Below are 19,205 nucleotides of genomic sequence, written 5' to 3'. Positions count from 1 at the left end.
ATACGAGCGTCGATAACATACAATATTTGTATAAATCTTCAATTCGTCTTTAATTTTAAAACGTTTCTTTAATATTCTAATTTGTATGAATTAAATCAAATTCGATTGTCTTTATCGAATTTGCTTTAGCTTCGAGTTATTCGAGAAGACCCGATAATTAATTTATCGTTCGAGCAGTGTCGGGTTTCTGAAATTAATTGTAATTCTTGTTATTAAATATCAAGCCTTCGATCGCGTTTGTTCTAAACTGCGTTTGCAGTTTGTAGAGCTCTTCGATTCATCGGAACAGTTTGACACTCCCAATCATACTTAGTTTGACCTGATTCGATGATATTCCGTGAAATGTTTCCGGATTACAGACCACGTAATATGATAAAGGCATTGACAAAACCGTATTGAATACACGATCGGCCATTAATATACGATGGACAGTTCGTCAGAGCGTCGATTGTTCTGAAATTACTTTCAATCGGATTCATTTTTCACAAAAGAATCGAAATAAGCGAGAAGCGAGGATGAGAACGGGCGTTTGATAATGTCTAAAGCTTTGCAAGTAAGATGGAATGTTAAACCGACCTATTTAAACGAGCGTATGTGGGTCAGGATATCCGAGTCCCTGCTTCGCGATGTCTAAAAAGAACGGCGTAGAGTGGGAAGCGAGTAGCCTACAGCGATGAGAGAATAAAAGAAGAAGCCGTTCGTACAATTATTGTAAGAGCGTCTATAGTAGGACGACAAATCTCTCGACGACGTTACCTCGACGTTTCTGACAGTCTCGCGTAAGCCGATTACTGTTCCGCAAGATAAATTAAAACTTAAGTTTTTCAAAGAGAACTACACGTGTATGTGTACGCGTATAGTTGTGTCATTTGTCACCGTTTTTTGCATATCAATGTTATTCTCTTGGACGATTCATCACCAGCACGGAAAGTAACGAAAGATATGGAGTATAATTTGGAATAAGCTAGGATTTATGGATAGCCGTAAATTCATTCGCGCTACATTTTCGGCAATATGAATTTTTTGTTCGAACGCCAAATAGGTTTCTATATCTCGTATCGTATGATAAATTGTAATTTTCGCTCTCACAAATATATTATTTATCGCGAGATAATTACACTGTGTATAATATTATTTTCCTCTTCCGGTCGTCGTTCTATTGTCTCCACTCGAATTAAATCAGCCTGCGTCAGAAAGAGTTTGCTATTTCTAAATGTTACATCGCAGCCAGGCAACGCAGCTTATTTGTATGTCCGCATAAATTCTCTGACGCGGAAACCTCCTAATGTTAATTCGAAACAAAAGCACGACCGTCGCGAGGGTCCAACGAAGTCTAGCCGAGAGTGAACGTACAGAAGCGTCGTGGTAGAGGTAGAGGTTCCGGAAACGCGACGGGGATGCAGGGAATTGTGGGGTCTTGCAATGGGGTAGCGCATTCGGTACGGTACGACAACGGAACTGGGGTTTTGTTCGAGGGATGCGAGAGGAGGTTGCCGGAATATCCACCGCAACAAGGTGCAGTTGGAAAAAGGGAATGACAAAATGAAGAAAAAAAAATAGAAGCCACAGAATCGGCGCATAAAAGCGAGTACGAACAGCCTGGAAGGATAAATAGTAAAAAATGTAGCTCGACCGCGAATTAGAAATTTTCAGTTTTTCTCCTTGCTAACAATTCTACGGCCGCATTACTTAAACTCGAGGGTTTCGATCGTAATGTTCTTTCGCACGCTGCTACAACTTTTCCTTCAAATTAAATATCATCGAATCGGATAGAAATTGCCGCTTTAGATTTACTACGAATATAGCATGGAACTATGGAATTTTTTAAACGATCAGTGCGACGGTGTAGTTATAGATTTCGAAATAGAAATCGCGCTTTTGGCCGTTATCCGTTTAAAATTAACCTTCGAATTTTTCAGTTAAAGGAATTATTCGCGGAAACGAGGGAGAAGAACAGGTCTACCGCCGGAAGAAATTTGGATAGGAAAGGAGGATCTGTCGTTTAATACGTGTTCGCCTCTTTTCCTCCTTTCTTTCAAAGTAGCTGAGTAGTTGTTTAATTCTTAACGAGATGGCTGCTGAAGGAACTTAATTGTAAGAAGCTTTTGTCATTATATCGGATATCTTTCTTTGTTTTCTTCCTGTTCGCGGAGCAGGCAAAGTTTCGATCCTTTGACAGATCTAAGTTAATGCATTTAATAACGTTCTGCAGACGTGCTACGATACTTAAATATTTTTTTTCTGTTTCCAGTAAGCTGCTTTCCACATTTACTTTATTTCGTTCGGTAACGATGGCGCGACAATTCGTGTATAAATCCAGTATTGACGCGTCGCCGATATTTGCTAGTATATCATAGAAATCCGCATCGATCATAGAAATTCAGCGATATAGGCATCAAAGGATATAGGTAAGTGTAGATACATATGAATATATATATACACACACATACATATATATACATATACACGATAATATACATATATATGTCGTAGGCCGATAACTCATTTTCCATTGGAGAATCGATTCGAGGAGAGTCGCATAGATCGATTCGATGTTCACTGGGTGGAGTGCGCTGCTCATACTCGCACGTTTAACGCGAGTGCCCGTCGTCACGTGTCCCGTCGAAAATAAGTATCGTCTACTGATAAATGTGCCCGAAGCATTGGCGGTGAAACATGGTTAGCTACGTACAGGGGAAATTCCATTGGTCTCGCGTAGATATTTTCCTCGATTCCCGTGAAACACGCGACCGACCGCATTACAGTGCGAGTACCCTACACATCACGCTTGTACGCCTATACGCGCATGGAACGAAGAGATCGCTTTATACTGCTTCGTTCTACGTGCACCGTAAAAATGCAAAGCAGGCTTGCACGTCAGCGCATACATCAGCATACACGTGCACACGAGACAGCCGTGCCGTCGCTGCCATGGGACCTGGACGTAGAAGCGGAGGGGGTCGTTTACCCCGCACTGCCACTCCGCTATCAACTTGCTCCGATATTATCGACAAAAGGTAATTTTCTAGGGTACGGTGCAATTTGACGTACCGATTTTCCTATTCATTTGTCATACATCTTTGTCTTTGATTTATCTCTTCCCCTTCCTTTCTTCTCTCGCTATCTTTTTTCGTTTCTCGTTTCGTTAATTTGCTTCTTTTCGGCTTAATTTGAGATTTTAATGGCAAACCACAGTGGATTTTCACTACAAATCATGCTTTATTCCTTGTACTTTTGCATAATATGCTTAGTAACCCAATGTACTTTTACTACGTGCTTATTTGTTTAAAGTAGTCACTTCCATGCTATGTCCATTTTTCATCGAGAAACACGGTTATCTGCATTTCATAAATTCAGCATCGATCCCTTGAATCCGCAAGTGTGGCCTTTGATTCTCGATATACGTAGGTAGGGGACGGTTCTCAAACAGCCAGAAAACCTGACAAAGTGCCTCGTTCGATTCTCGTTCTCTTCTGTCTCCGATCAGTTGCTCAAACGAGCGGTCAAGCCACGTTTCGTCGAGTTACGATCCCTTTGTTAGGTCCCTGACTAAGGGTAAAAGAATTTGATTGCTCACTGCGGTTAGGTTTTATATTACGCGATAAATCGAAAGGGTACGTGCGACTTTCGGACATTTTACACGTACCCTTCGCGAGTGACACAGACCAAAGAACGTGTTCGCAAACATTTAGGCATTAAACGAGTTACTTAAACAAGATGATCTTCAACACCATTATGTAGTAAAATTAATTTGCTTACGAGTTTCTGTGTTGCTTGGAAATGGCAAATGTGTACCGTTTAGAGCCAGCAGAGTCACGCAATGTCGTCCATGTAAAGAAAAAGTGGACAGTGGTAACTACCTATCTAGGCAAAGATGAAACAACGAGAGTTCGTGAGGGAGCCAAGTATGGAAGAGGCAAACGTAGAAAACGAAGGGGTATCGAGGATCCCACAGGAAATCGCCGGGTATACAAGCCTCTGTTCGAGTCTGACGGAACAAAGCCGGTATAATGGGCCAGCTGGTGCACACGCAGCAACCGTCCTGGAATTTCGCTCGCTCGGTTATTCTTGCTACAGCGTATTGGTTATATGCCGTATCTCTTCCGTGCAACACACGATATTCGACGCAGTGAGAACAGGACTGTTGCTCGCAGTAGACTCGCAACGTCGTATCGGTGATGCGACCCAACGCGTATCCGTTTTCGCGAGAGATTAGTCTTTGAACGAACACGATGCATCCCAGAACGATCGCTAATCTCATTCCATTTACGTTTCTATTCGCTGCACGAACGTCTTGTAAAACTCTTGCTGCTCGATGACATTCGCGATACACGGAACGTTCCTGCAGCTCCCGTCGCTTTGTGCAAAACTGCTCCAAGACCATAGATATTTTCGAGACTGTTGTTCTGATCGATTCAGGGGGCGCTATATCTCGCAGAAAAGAAGAAGAACGGGCAAAGTGTTGGACCGAATCGTTGTAGCATGTATTACGAGGAGTACATTGGAGTTGAGTTCGCTCGAGAAAATAGCCAGTAGATACATTTTCGCTTTCTAATAACGCTACATGTCTAAACAGTGCACGGTGCACTTCATCCGCGATCAAGCGAGCACAGAGGAGAATTACGAAAAGAAATATAGTAAAGAGAGAAAGAACAATGCTTGGTGGTTTCACGCTGAGAATCGTCGGTAAAAGAAAATCGATAATATATACGTACATTGGTGTAGAAGTAGAAGGATATGTACATGGAATGGACGTACCAGCTACGGAAGCTTGGAATACCATATGGTTCGAGTCTCAGCAAGATTTTATACCGCTATTATTTCTACGTTCCCTCGATCGCCTTTATCTAGAGCAATTCGTAGCCATACTACTTTTCAAATTCTCATTGATCGCTTGGCTCTCGTTTTTCATCCCTTTTTCCTTTTTTCCGTTTTACTTTCTTATTCGGATATTTCTTCCGGTTTATCCGATATATATCGATACGTTTGAACTGAAACTGTTCATCGAGCAACGAAGATCCGTGTCCATCCGATTTTGCACTGTTTTACCATTAGCGTGCTGCATCGTCGTTTGTCGAATGTCCAAATGTCGTTTAGATTCCATCGCAGCGTTTCATTTCGAAGTGATGTAAACTGAGTAGCAAACGAGTATTTGCCCGTTCATCGATTTATACGGCAAGAGGAAGAGGGTCAGGAACTCTTTCAAACACTGCTCTTCCAATGTACATCGACCAACTGTTCTCTCTTTCTATCTTCTTTCATTGAAGTTTTCATTGAAGTCATCGAAACTTGGATCAATATACTTATGCTTCTCTCTATTGCTTTAGAAATCTTCCAAACATTTTTATTTTGCAATTTTTTTCTTACTTTTCCAGAGAAAGCGTACATCTCGTGATATCCGCTCTTGTTTAACCAAATGTCTTTCGTTCTCGTTAGATGAAACGTTGAACGTGCTAAATCATGTTTATCACGATCGAACCGAACTTTCGTTTGCCAGTAATAATGACCTGGTTGCTGTATACTTTGAAATTCGAGCAACGGCGTATGAAATATATCCGACGAAAGTTTCGGCCGAATTCGATACAACTTTCTAGAGCTCTGTTGCACGTAGTGAAACAGCGTATGCCATTAGTAATCGCTAGAAGCTGTAATCCAAATTACATATTTTCGTTACTAGGCAATTTCCATTCGAAGAATGTTCGTTTTAAGGTTTGAGATTTTTACCTATCTGTTACTTTCCTGTCACCATATTGAATTTGTTCGTGTTGGTCGATGACGTGAAAGGTAGAAACGGACGTTTCTCTCGACAGTGTTGACAACGATGAAGAGAAAGCAGATTTCAAGGGTGTTTTCCCTTTAATAATTTCTAGAAGGGTGGTAACGAGAAAACGAGTAGTACGAAGAGTAAGTAGGCTGGAAAGAGGTAAGGCGAAACCAGGTAGAATGGGATGCTGCGAGTAGAAAGAAGGAAGGCTGACCCGGCCCGAGAAACTGGCTTTTATTTTCCTTCCAGTGTCATCTCTTCTTCGAGTGCTAGCTATGCGCCGAAATAAGACGAAAACCCTCTGTGTTCCTAGCACGATTTCTTCAAGTATCTCACCTCTTTACTCGCCCTTTCTCCATCGCCGCTCTCTGTCTTTTTTGCTCCGGTGCTCGATGATGAATCACTCGCTGTATTTCTCTCGTTTCTCCGATCGTTCTATCTTTCACACTTTTCTGCATGAATTGTAATCGATCGCTGATGCTTTAGTTATTATCTCTTTTATTATTATTTTTATTTTTATTTTTTTTTTTTTATTGTTTTCATCGATGGAATTAGATAGTTTGAATCGTCGATGAAATTCAATTCCGTTTCTCGCAAAATTGTTTGTTATAGGATTTCGGTATCGTAGGACTTGGAATATTAAGAATACCTTTTAGGGAATAAGATATGAGCGATGTTGCCTCAGAAGCGTTATATAGTTGACCCTACTGTAAGTGGAAAGCAGTTATGACTTTATCGAGCCTGGTCCTATTATTTTTCACCCTTGGTTCGATCTTTACGAGGAAAACGGTTCGAAGGGTTCTCTTTACGAGAAGATTGGTTACGGAGAGCGTTCCGGCAGATCGAGCAGTAGCGAAGATATGAAATCCGAACCAATTCCCGTGAGATTTTCGATTCCTGGCCTCAATAAATGCATTTTGTCTTCGCGCTTGAGCAGAGTTTGCCAGTAGGTCGTAAGCTAGTCGGTTTCCAAGCGCGAAAAGTGGGTTAATGTCCTCGACGTTTCTAGAAAGGGAATTGTTTCAACGAATCGGATACTCGACTGTTTCAGACTCGACGTTTCTAATTGACAAAGACGGAAGGGATATATCAACGCGGCGCATCTGCCGAAACGACGCGGAGGCGAAGAAAAATGCAACGAGCGTAGGTGTAAGAATAAAGAGGGAGAAACGGAAGCAGGAAGAGGCGGGCAAAGGTAAGATGGTGGATTTTATCTTTTCTGCAGCCTTTGCACGAACAACCCTGCGGTATGTCCGGAGGCGTGCCATAGAGTGTTCTCCTCTCGTTGAGAATCATTGGCAAGTGAAAGAATCGAAAAAAGAGCGACGAAAGACACGAAGAGAACCTATCACGATTTTGGACGGATGAAACGGAAAACTGGAAACGAAACACCAGTTAGGAAGTCGTGCGTTTCGAGAAATGCGACGGTAATTGCTTGCAAAGCCGAATTAACACCATGAGCTGTGGATTTTTATCAGAAACATCTTAACCTGGTAAATATCGAACATTCGCAGCACTGGCCTCACTTTCGAGTCTCCTCCTCGAGGGACTCGCCGAAACTTTTGGTATATTCGACAAATTAGTTTCTCGGCGTAATTTGCTCGATCAAACTTTTCTATTCGAAGTTTCTCCATGTCGAGGTGATCGATTTTTCTTTGCTTCGTTCCATCTGGAAGAGCAAAGTTTAATCGTAGTTTAGACTATCGGCGGAAATGAAGTCTGTTACGCATAGAAATTAGAAAACGATGCTCTAGGCATGTTTCGCCGCCATTTAAATACGTTTCATTTATATTTAGGAAAAAAACTGTTCATTTACATAGAAATTGATTGTCAACTAACGCGAATCCGTTTCACCTGTATAATTCGTACACAAAGAAAAACGATGTAATCTTTGCGTAGAAAGAGTTGCGATAAATCAAGTTTTTCGTTTTTATTTCGGTTTCGAATCTTTCCGTATGCAGCCGAAACGTGTTGGATTTTTACGGGTCAGTAGCTTTTAGCTCCGTTCCGCTCGTAAAATGCGCGTGACTCCTAAATTGTTCACGTTTTGAACGATGTTTTATATTCGAAAGCGATGTTTTGCGTCTGTTCGTTTCTATCTTAAACAAGATAATTCGGAGGCTAAATCGTTCATAGGAAAATACGATGCCCTTCGACTCTTCGTGATCGAAACAGCATTTGACGTTTAACGTCGTTTAATTTACAGTTCTCATTCGATATTCATCGAATATTCCAATTCACAATTCATTTCTAATTCAATAAGCTATTTTCAGAAGCTGTTTGTCCTCAGCCGCTTATTACGGGTACACGTAGTTGTAGCCGCGAATGTATATGCGAGGCTTAAATAAAACGGAGACTCTTATCAACCTTTGTGGCAGATTGGATTGAACGTTGCAACGAACCAAGTACATCCAGTAGGACTATTCGCTTAGTCTTTTCGGAAAAACGTAATCCTCCTCCATTGCTTTCAAGTCGGTACGTCTCGAAGCGCCCAGCAGATACTGTCTCCGATGCCTGCGGCGTTTCCGCCGCAACCTTCTGCATCCACCTGTCTCGCGTTTCTCTGCATCCACCGCCTCGTCGTGCCAGCTTTGTTGCGTGAATTCTCACCGGCATTGCTTCACGAATTTGCCATATAGAGAAAGAGACGGGCGTCTCCGTCTCGCTTTGCTTGTTTCGTTCCTTCGGGAAAGGAACAACCTCTGTTCGACGTCTTTTAGCCTTAGCTGTTCATCCCGAAACGGAACTGTATTATACCGACTTTGGACCAGAGATCACCATCGCGTTCCATTGTCGTCCGTGTCAATCACGCAGAAACTTATTTTTCCCCCCTATCGAATATTTATCACACACGTTCGCACGGCTTTTCGTTACTTAAAATGGAGCGCTCGATATACCTTTCTTTCCTATTTTTCTTTTCATATTTCTTTCGCGAGCCCGCAGAGAGCACCGGATTCAAGAGCTCTGCCTTTGAACGGGCCTGGCTTTAAAAACCGATCTTTTCGTCAAAATCCGTTTGAACTCATCACGAAGCAGTCGCAATGGGCAATCGCGATTATCGCGATTTTAAATACGTCGCTGTCTGTGTAGGCGTAGGGCACAGGTGCCGGAGAAAGTACTCTTCGATTCGTACTCGAGCCTTCGGTTCGAGCACCGTGCACAAAAGAGCAGAGTTTTATTCAAAGCAACGGTTCTGCGGGTGGCAACTTTATCCGGCGTGTCTTTAGCCTCGATGTAAAATGCGTCTCGAGAGTTTTCAAGTATTCTTAAAATTTCGACTCTTGGGATCGGGAATCTACTTCCGCGCGATATAAGGAAACAACGACGGATCGAAAGATCCGATAGTATGCGAGCGGGACACGTGAAGGTGGAAAGAAAGCAAGGAAAGAGGGTGGAAACATTATCGCTTGAAAGTTTCAACGAAAAAGTTACTTCGAAACAAATATAATGGAAATTACGAACAGCGCGTCGAACTTTACGCAACTCGAAAGAATGAAATGGAATTTACGACAAACATCTGAAAGTCGGAATGTCGAGAACAATTAGAAATGCATATTTCAAACGCGAGTAAACGTAATTTAATCAACAAAGAGGATGTTTGGTTTTAGCCTGCTGTGATGCTCGAATTTTTATAGTTCAATCTTGCTCTCATTTTAGCAAACGAAAAAATCTTTTAATAACCCAAGAAAATCTTTCGCGTGAAATTTAAACGAAGATAATTGTTTGCAGTTGTCTTTACGCGTTAAAAAAGTCAGAATAAATACGATCGAGGTTGAAAATGACTGGAAGAGTACAGTAGGATTAAGAAATTAAAATGTATGAGTTATACACACACATCTATCTTTAAACAGCGAACAACGGCTGAGATAGCGAAACGGGAATAAAGAAGAGGAAGAGAGTGGAAATAAACGAGGAGATTTTAATCTGACCGCATTTTAATTTCCTAATATATAACTTGAGCTGACGGTGCAACGATTTCAGTTTCAGCTAATGATCGGCACGAGCCAAGAAAATTTATCGTTCGTTCTGTATTTCTCGCGCTTGCCGTGTTTAGCGTTCTCAACCGCTTGTTTTGGAAAAGTTCCAGACGAAACGATCGCGATCCTCGACGAACAGAATTTCCATCGGATATCTCTGCCGCATGATAATTCAGCAAACGGCGATATCGACGTTCGAATCATTTTGAAAAATATGATTTTTACAAGTTCGTAAAATCGTCCTGATTCATCCATTATCTGTTCAAGTTGCTTGTACGTCATCGTAAGTTCAGAACAAGGAGAAGAACAAGTAGAAAGACTAGTCGAACGTGGTATAATTAATGACAAGAAGAGCTAACACACGACGTCGACCGATATTAATAGCTTCGAGCAATAAGGGTATAAGTTCGTTAGTCGTGCGGCGACTTTGAAGACTAATGACGAAACTTTTGTCTCGATCTCGCCGATGTACAAAGTCTAGTGTTTTGGCAAATAACGCTCGATTAACCGCGAGACATTTGAACTTAAGCGTATGGTTTGCGTGTTCGTGGAACGGCAGAAATCGACTGCTTGCGAAAATGCTCGCGAAACGGTGTTTTCATTAATATCGTTAAAGGAACAACGCGCTATATCGGATCGTGTCCAATTTATCCGATAGAGGAATTATTACGGTTTAGTATAAAGAAAAAAGCAAAAGGTGGAGCAAAATGGTCGAGTACTTGGTCGTAATACTCGCAGACCCTCGCGATAATTATTGGGGTAAAGTCGTCAAATAGCTTTCCTTCGCTCGACCGGTCTCGCCGTTCCGACTCCTGGGAGGAGAAAAATCATTTAGCCTGTTTCCTGAACACGACGGAGAGAGATAGGAAAGGATGGCGGTCCATTGGCAGAACGTAATTGGTGGCATCTGTGACCTACTGTTCCGCGAAATTGATTCAAGTCTCGAGCCGGAGAATCGGGGCTAATTGGAACGAGTAACGAATCTCCCGGAGGAAAATCGCTATGATTTTTCTCTCGCGCTACTTGAACGACAAAGGTGACGTTCGCATACTCTTTACTCCTGATTGCCGGGTTTTAGATTACATCGAATCCGTTTCCGTTCTATATCGATGAAAACGATTTGTCTTTACTTTTCTTTGCTTGTTTCGATAACTCTACGGATTCTTCTAAAAACGGAAGAATCCGATTTCGTTGGAGAAACTTGGTCGCAGAGAGCAGCAACGCGAATAAATGTACTCAGCCCTCGGTGTTACAGTAGAAATGATGCTCGATGTTAGAGTATCGTAATATATAACGGGAAATGCGTTTTAATTGGACTATCAGCGAAAAACGAACGTTGGCGGTTCCACTTTCGGCGAGAAACTAACTGGCGCGGGGACTGTACAAGATGACAAAATTGAGCGATATTTTTCCAGAACCTTCCTCTCTACGACTCGTGTCGTTGTCGCTGTATGTAATCCAATGGTTTTCTCCCTGATACTTTCAATTAAAAGCTTCTTTTAGTTCTTATTTTCGGATCTTCGTTTCAAGCTATAATAAAAATTTATCGACACGGTAACGTTTCAATCTTCGACTTAATTTGAACGTATTTTTCGATTATTCATCTTCCCAGGAGCGAAGAAAATCGATGATACAATAGAGGAACGACTGGCGGTCGCGGAGGAAGCAATCGCGTTGGTGATGATGGCAAAGAAGATGGAGGTACGCCCGGTACATTATTAAATATGCCTGGGAAAATTAGATTCGAAATTCTTATTTTTCCTTGTGGCGTTTCTACCAACCCTTCTGCTCCACCATCCACGAGCGTTCACGATTGCCCGCCTTCTCCGTTCCGTGCTTTCCCTTTCTTCCTCTCGACCAGTTCTACGTATTGCAGGAAAGATACGTTGCAGCCTGAGGCTAAATGCCTGTGTCAGCATTGTTAAGCCAGCAGATATGGCTGACCCAATAGTCTTAAATTTTTACGTTATGTACCTACCCTTCGCGTAACTTTCGTTCTTTTTCACCCATTTTCTCTTAGGTTCTTCTCTGTTTCACCTTCTGCAACCTGCGCTCGCTCCGAGGTTCTGCCGTTTAGTGTTTAGAGATGAAACGTTTGATGAAATTGCCGGCGGCTACGCGCTAACGTTCTAACGCGCCGAGATATCATCGCTACGTACAGTTACGAGCGTCGCGTTTTTCCTCCGCAGATCGAAAATCAACTAAATCGAAGTGCATGTAGATCCTTTAGACCGTGTCGAGAATCGCGAGTTTCCGGAAGCGAAACTTCAAATTAAAAAGTTATCTCGTTACCGTGCCGTAGGTAATTAACGAGCGCTAGTAGCTATGCTCATATTTGGTTTAACGACTCAAAGGGCTCGTTAACGAGCATCGCTTTATTTTGCGGCGGAGCATTTCACTTCCACGCTGATCTTTGCTATTTCGGTCAACAGTTTCCTTTTTCCACGAGACAACGAATTTCGCCTGCGATCTTTCTCCAATCACCAGTCACGAATATGCTTATCGATGACAAGGACGGTGCGCTGTTCGCTAGATGGTACAAACGCTCGACAACCAGGATCTTGTCTTCGTAATTAACGGGAGCCGTGCAGGCGCTGTATCGCAAATCAAACTTACTCGCGGTGTAGTTAAATTTGAAAGCACCAAACGCTTCGAAATTTCCTCGTGATCGATCGAAGCAGAGTCGTTAAATGCGACGCGCGAGAATCTTCTCGCCGTGTTTTCCGCGTTCGGAGCCGCGAACACGAGTATGGAATAAGAAGACACAGCGAGGACAGTTATCGAAGTAATTCGATGAAATTATCTCGATAACTATCGCGTAGCCATTTCAGCGCGATTAAACTTTAGGCAGGCCGAAGTTTCCGTTAATCTGCAGCCGTGGAAAGTCCGCGCTGTCGATAATTGCAAGATCCTTCGTTCGTTCGTTCGTTCGTTCTTTTCTTTCTTTTTCTCTCCGTCCTTGTTTTCACCGTTGAACCAAGGGAAAGAAGATCGAAGGACGAAGAATAAAACTAGCTTCGAAGCGTTCGTAAGGAAGAACAAGCTGCGAGAGGAGAGGGAAGAGAGTCGGTTCGGCGAGACACCCTTAACGCGGAATGTCGCCTGAATTACGACCCTCCTTATGGCTAGTCCGAGCGCACCGTTTCGAGACAAACGGGCAAGCAGAGGCCGCGAGCGCGAATTTCTTTGCGAATTCCACCGGAATTCCGGTGCCAAGCGGCTCCGTTCGCCTCTTTCCTTTCTACGCCACCACCCATCCCTCGAGTTAGGTGAAAAGTAGCTGCGAGAGGTATCTCCGTGCTTTTTTAAAATTTCGGTAGGTTAGAAGATTGGATACAGACTTCCTTCCGCCTCGTTAATACCGTTTATCCCGTCAGACCTTTTTCGTCGATTCCGCTTAATTTATTTACTTATTTGCCGGTTAAACCTTTTGGTATGCTTAACATCGAAGATATCGTACTTTTCACTAAAATCAATATTTTTCATGTAAATATCGTTGAAAGAGAACTCCATAACTAAAATTAATAAAAAAAAGGCGGCTTCGACAACGCGCGGTTGATAACGTACGATTGGATTTTTCAGTTACTTTTAGATGAAAAATAAAAAAATGTTATAAAACAGGTCAGAGCGCGATAGAGTATTTTGAGTGTCAGCGTTATGAAAGAAGAGGGATATCGAGGAACTCGGCGTACGAATCGAAATTAGAAGAAATAATATTCTTTAGCTGCCTATCTTTCGATCGATCGCTAAATAACGTGGAAATGGCACGAAATTGGCAATGTCGATTCATCGAGCACACCGTGTTCGATGCGTGTGAACACTGACCATTAAAGAACTAATTGCCGCGGTCTTTTTGTTTTAACCTCGATCCTCCTCTCCTCCTCCTTTGGCTGTGGTTTCGTTGAAACGAAAGGAGTAGAAAAAAGATTCGCCGTGTTCGGTTGGAAAGACCGATAGCGTGGATTCGCGAGGCAGGGAAAGAGGAAAGAGTGGGAAAGAAGGAGACGAGAAATGAGGAGGTTGGGCGCGGCCGAAATCCATGGAAAAACGGGGCAACGACCAGATATCGGATTCCGAAATGAAAACGGGATGCGGATGCATCGACGAGAAAGAGGCGCGGAAAAAAAGAGTAGCACGAACCGCGAGCAAACGTATCGACAAAACGTAAACCTGGTACGAGAATGATTTCGTGGGCCAACGCTAAAATATCCATGTTCTGCTTGTTAAACGATTACGACAGATGTATCTTTTCTACGTAGGAGAATAGAGAACGGTGCAACGGTGCGAGTAACTGATACAAAACCATTGACAATTGGCTCGACGTTGCGAGGAACGTTGACGTTAACTCGTATCGAAAAACTACACGGCTAATACGACGAACTATGCGGAATCATTTTACGTTGGACTTTTTGCCACGCACGCGTTACATCGATCGAATCGTAACAACGTCCATCGACTTTTGAAAAGACGCGAACACACGGTCTAAGCTTCGCGGCCGTTTACGAAAGGGACATGGTTTAAGAAGGGGGGGGGGTCTGGTAATCAAATTCTTTCGACACGCTTAGAAGCGAGTCTGCACGACGGTAACTTTCTTCTCATCCTATCTCGTCGGAAATAATATTGCTGCTGAAACGAAGTTAGAATATCCGTCGGAAGCGATACTGATATCGATCGGCTGTTATATCTTGACTAAGTGAAATTTTTTTTTCTAGCGTAAATTATTTTCTCGCCGAACCTTACTTGGTCGAGCGCGATACACGCACGCGTTACCAGAAAATTGCATTTTGAACGGCTCGATAGATGCTTAACTTTTCTCGAATCTTTCGCTTCGAAATTGATTTACTTTATCATTCAAATTTCAACGAAGAATTTATCAGACTAATGTTCTTTGTAAATTTATCCAATTATTTCGTGAAAGTTTCCCGGCTAACTTGACTTACCTCATTTGATCATTTTTAAGCGACTTTATAAAACTTTAACCGCTGTGTAATAATTATTATTAATAAGCCTTCCGAAGATTTGTTCAGCCCGCTCTAAAGTAAAGTTTTCCGTTTGGTTTTCGACGTAGCATTCGTTTTCCAGCTTGCCACTCGTTGCCTTCCTTTTGTACCTCCTCTGTCTTCTTTCACCGCAAAAGAACGACAAGAACGACGACGGCTCGTGGAAAATTGGTTTCTCGGACGCGAAAGCAAATCGAGAGAGAACGTGGAGCCGAGTAGTTTTTACCAGTGGACGAAGAAGAACTTTACCGACGCGTCTTTTCTAGGCAGACGTTCATCAGCCAGTTTTCCAGACTCGAGAAACGAGAAATGCAAGGAACACGCGACAATTTTCTCTTAGCTTTTATTTACTTTTTGCATTCCAATCCTTTTTTTTTTTTTTTTTTTTTTTCGAGATCTATCGAACAAAGTTCTACGCAAGGTTTTTAATTATTTCTGTGGGGAAAATCGATTAAAGTTTCGTGTTTGATAAAATTTTATCCGTCAATGTTTTCGTATTCGTTCGACAAGTTTCGCGAAGCTTCCAACTCTTTTCGACGACTTGAGCCCAGCTATCGCTTCAAACGTCACTCCCTCGAATCTATTTCACCGCCTTCGCCAAAAGTATCTATCGCTTAAAAGTTGAGGCCAGCGCGAAACTTGGTAAATTTTAAGCGATCTCAAGTGCCGGATACCTTTGAATTTTAATTCCCGTGCTTTTATCGGTGCTTCGTCCGCTGGAAAAATGCTTATCGCTTTATGACGAGTCCGCCGTGTCTCTCGCCGACTATCCGCGCCAGAAATCCACCTCCTCCTGCCGTAATACCATTTTCATCATTTTACTTCATTTCTCTCTTATTCCGCAAAATTCTGTTTAGATTTACTCGCTGCCTTTACCCGTCCTATAATTATTAAATCAAGTTTACGTTCGGAACGTTCAATATTTATTTACACGATAATAATCCATTTCAAGAAGAAGTTCGCTTACACGATTAAACACATATTCACATTATTTAGTGTAATTTCTGTTCGTTAGAATTACGAGATACAGATCGTTCAAAAATTGTTGAGAGCCGAATTTCGCGAATTACAAGGTAAATTCCTTGCTTCGATTCGACTATATCTACTCGACTAACCTCGCAATGTTCTAAGCTTTGCAACATTATCTTCGTATCGATTGCATCTTAACTTTGAGCTACGAAATCCTGACTCGTGAAATAACATCTCTTCGTTGAACGTTCGACCGATGGTTTTCTATTTGTCGATGAAAATATGAAAAAGAAAAAAATAACACATTTTTAATGGCGAGTTTCCCTCCGTAACTACGTATCTCTTTCCAAGTTGTTGGTCTGGAAAGAGATTTTCAAGCATAGAGATTAACGAGCAGTACAAACGAAAATACGTGCGCATGTACTCGTGATACTATCTATAGACAACTAGGAACTAGACGAGTACCAACCTCGGTTATTGGTTCATTGATTTTTGCATGAGGTCGAAGCCTAGGTTCGCGAAATTGCAAATATCGATACTCGATGGCAGCCTTCCGGACAAACAAAGCCGATAATCCACCCTTAGAATTTCGATGTCTTTGTCTCTGTTTCTTTCGCACTCCCATGGCTTCGTCTTTATCCCTCTGCCTTAGAAAATATTACCCTATTACCTTTTTTCTTTCTCGTCAGAACTATTTATATTCACAGATTTATTTACGTTATCGCCGCTTTTCTAAGGCGTGATTTCAGAAGGGATATCGCGTTATCCGCTATAAAGTATAAAGAATATGTCATCGAAATATAAAAAGACACATTGTGTCTATCGCGTGAGTCAGATGTACTCGGTCTCGTGTGTGTTTTGTGTACGCGAGTCTCTAACTAGGTGAATTTCTTTATTAAAATTCAAGCGGGAAATATTCTAGCGCCGTGTTTCTCTCGTGGGATTACTAGCAAATACCAACGAAGGCTATACGACTACGGATTCGCTTGACTATAGAAGTGCGGATGATTCGGTCTGGCGGTGAGTACGATTGGTTTCCGGGGCTCGGCGCCTCTGCCGGAAGTCACGCTAACTGCTACCAGCACGCCACACTGGCGTAATCCTGGAATCTTGGTTTAACGAACTAAGACTCGTCTCATTTTATAGAAAATACAATCATTCGTGCACTTTGCACACCGAATGTATCATTTAGGTAAATCGATTTTTACTAAATCGTATTTAATATTTTAGTCGCCATTCGTTTGAAATATACGTGAAAGAATCGGAAGCAGTCGCTGCTGGAATCGCGTTTTTCTTGCGACTTTGCCACCGCTGCGAATTTTCTAAGGTAAATATAATTTGCGATGGTTTCCGAGATCGTTACGAGTTTCGCGCGTCTCTTTCCCTCGGAAAACTTTGAAAGCCTTGTTAGAGAAATGAAAGATCGAATGTGTCATCGCCGAAACGAGGGTCGACTTTAGAGTTGACGGGATTTTCGGTGGCCAACCACGACAAACAGGACCGGATCCTTCGTGACCGCTAATCCGTACTAACGTTCCGACTTTCTTAGACGCGGTCTTGTCTTCCAACATTGGCTTACTTGCTACCAACAGAGCTTCGATCCAGCCTTTTCTAGGTCACCGTTATGTCGTGTAAATCAGATTTCATTGTAGACGCGATTAATTTATAAGATTCGTAGAATGTTTCCCTTTCTTAAATAAAACGTTGTCTCAGAAACGTGATTACTCGGCGCGGTATTACTCCGGTTAAATAGAACTCGAGTTCGCGAAAACTGGCGCAACTCTAAATGAAAATGGTGTGAAGGATTAATCTGAAAATGGAAAAAGTAACCGGCGAGCTTTTTACCAATGTATACGTTTTCCAGTGCTACTATGGCTTCTATCCGTCTTGTCGTCGGGCGGGGAAAGTGGAAAGAACTTCTGTAGGTTCTGACGCCACGCCGAGGCGAAAGTATTTCTCTCTCTATCTCTATCTTTTTCCACCTCAGCTTCTCCTTCGGACGTTTACTTCCAGCTTAGTTAGCAAAACGCGATCTCTTTCGTTGTTCCAGTAATGAGACGAAACGATAAAGCGGCACACTCCGAAGGTTTATCGGTGCGTCAGAGGTAACCGCTCGGCATCCGTATATTTTGAACATTCGAGACGGAAGAGAGAAAGGGGTGGCTGGGTAAGTATCGGGAACGGCCATTGTAAAAATTCAGTAGGATTTCCTTCAGCGTCGCCATTTTCTCGAGAAAGTAAACAGCGCGAAATGAAGAAGATCTTTGCATTTTTTTTTCCAATTAATTCTTTGCTCCTTTTTTGTCCTCTTTAACTTTGCTGTTCCGTTCTGAGTATTTCAACGAGAATACATAGTCCGTGGATATTTAAACAATCATAGGAAATTCAGATAACCAAAAATGCAAAGCGTGTATAATAGACGAAAATACGTAAAATGTATTACGCTATATTGTATAATACTTGGAATATGAAATTGATCTTTATTTAGATTCTATTTCTGTGGTTCTATTAATGTAGTTCCTGTCAGGATGAATTTGGATATATCTTAGCGATTTAATAATGTATCAGCTTAAAATCTCGAGTTTCCTCTTCGTATCCGATTCCATTAAGTCATCCAAAATTAGACAAAGCAACTGGTTCGTAGAATTTCAATTTTGATGCGAGTCGCAGTGGAAAATGGTGGATTTTTGCCCCTAGTTTCTTTCGTATCACTCGAAGCTTCCCATCCGCTGGGGAATCCATTTCTAGGAAAAGCAACTCTCTGAATGTTCAAATTCCCTCTAAATGCCCACTCGTCAGTTATCCAGCATGCCAGTCTATCACCGCATTGTTTTGAAGCTCGTGAAGCATCTAGGCAAGCATTTGCAATCTGACAACGCCAGTTACCACTTCACGAGATGCTTCCATTTGTCAGCCATAATTACGAAGATACTTCGTGTTAGTTACATATTTGACAAGAAACGGTTCAACCATTTTCCTTCAACTTCATAGACTCTAGAGATACTTGGTCGTTTCTTATCAATCGAGAAAATAAGAGGAAACCCGAGAAGATAAATGTTCTTTATCTGTATAAAATGTTGGTGTTGAAACTGCAAAAAAATAAACGACTATGGTCGTAGAGAATAGAAGGAGGTTGACGATAAGAAGACACTCGAGGAAAACAATGCACTATGCTCGTTTTGCTATAATACAAAAGAGAAGCACGTTGCGTCATTGACGACAGGGTTATAGCAGGGTGCTAACAGCCTCTTGTTCCGCAGTTAGGATTATTGTCACAAACACGAGAAACTTTCTTCGTTCGCCAATTACAGAGAATATCATTGTTTCTCTGCATCTCTTAACGGCTGTCTTCTATCGCCGTATACATCGATTACATGTTACGGCTGGGCTATACTTACCGTTACTATTGCATAGATAATATACGGCAACGTATACAGCTTGTTTCTGTCCTCGCGTTATATATTATTTTGTACGATCACTGCGTGCAACGATAAG

General features: G+C 42.1%; 2 protein-coding genes across 6 annotated transcripts in view; one reads left to right on the top strand and one right to left on the bottom strand.

The window, feature by feature from the left end:
* LOC126873561 (uncharacterized) overlaps positions 1–19,205 on the top strand; it is a 143,197-nt gene that overhangs the window by 16,614 nt on the left and 107,378 nt on the right. For 2 of the 4 annotated variants that reach the window (XM_050634580.1, XM_050634583.1), the window contains exons 2-5: positions 1,920–2,094; positions 2,252–2,412; positions 2,494–3,017; positions 6,816–6,959. In XM_050634580.1, the coding sequence (XP_050490537.1) occupies positions 2,807–3,017; positions 6,816–6,959 (355 nt within the window). In that variant the 5' untranslated portion in view covers positions 1,920–2,094; positions 2,252–2,412; positions 2,494–2,806. The remainder of the gene's footprint in view (positions 1–1,919; positions 2,095–2,251; positions 2,413–2,493; positions 3,018–6,815; positions 6,960–19,205) is intronic. The other 2 variants (XM_050634581.1, XM_050634584.1) reach the window with 2 other exon arrangements.
* LOC126873541 (tyrosine-protein phosphatase Lar) overlaps positions 1–19,205 on the bottom strand; it is a 275,993-nt gene that overhangs the window by 224,276 nt on the left and 32,512 nt on the right. The window lies entirely within an intron of this gene.

Source organism: Bombus huntii, chromosome 14 (assembly GCF_024542735.1).
Source record: "Bombus huntii isolate Logan2020A chromosome 14, iyBomHunt1.1, whole genome shotgun sequence".
NCBI classification, from domain to species: Eukaryota; Metazoa; Arthropoda; class Insecta; order Hymenoptera; family Apidae; genus Bombus; species Bombus huntii.
Note: the sequence above shows the minus strand (reverse complement) of the source record. Positions and strands in the feature narration are given on the sequence as shown.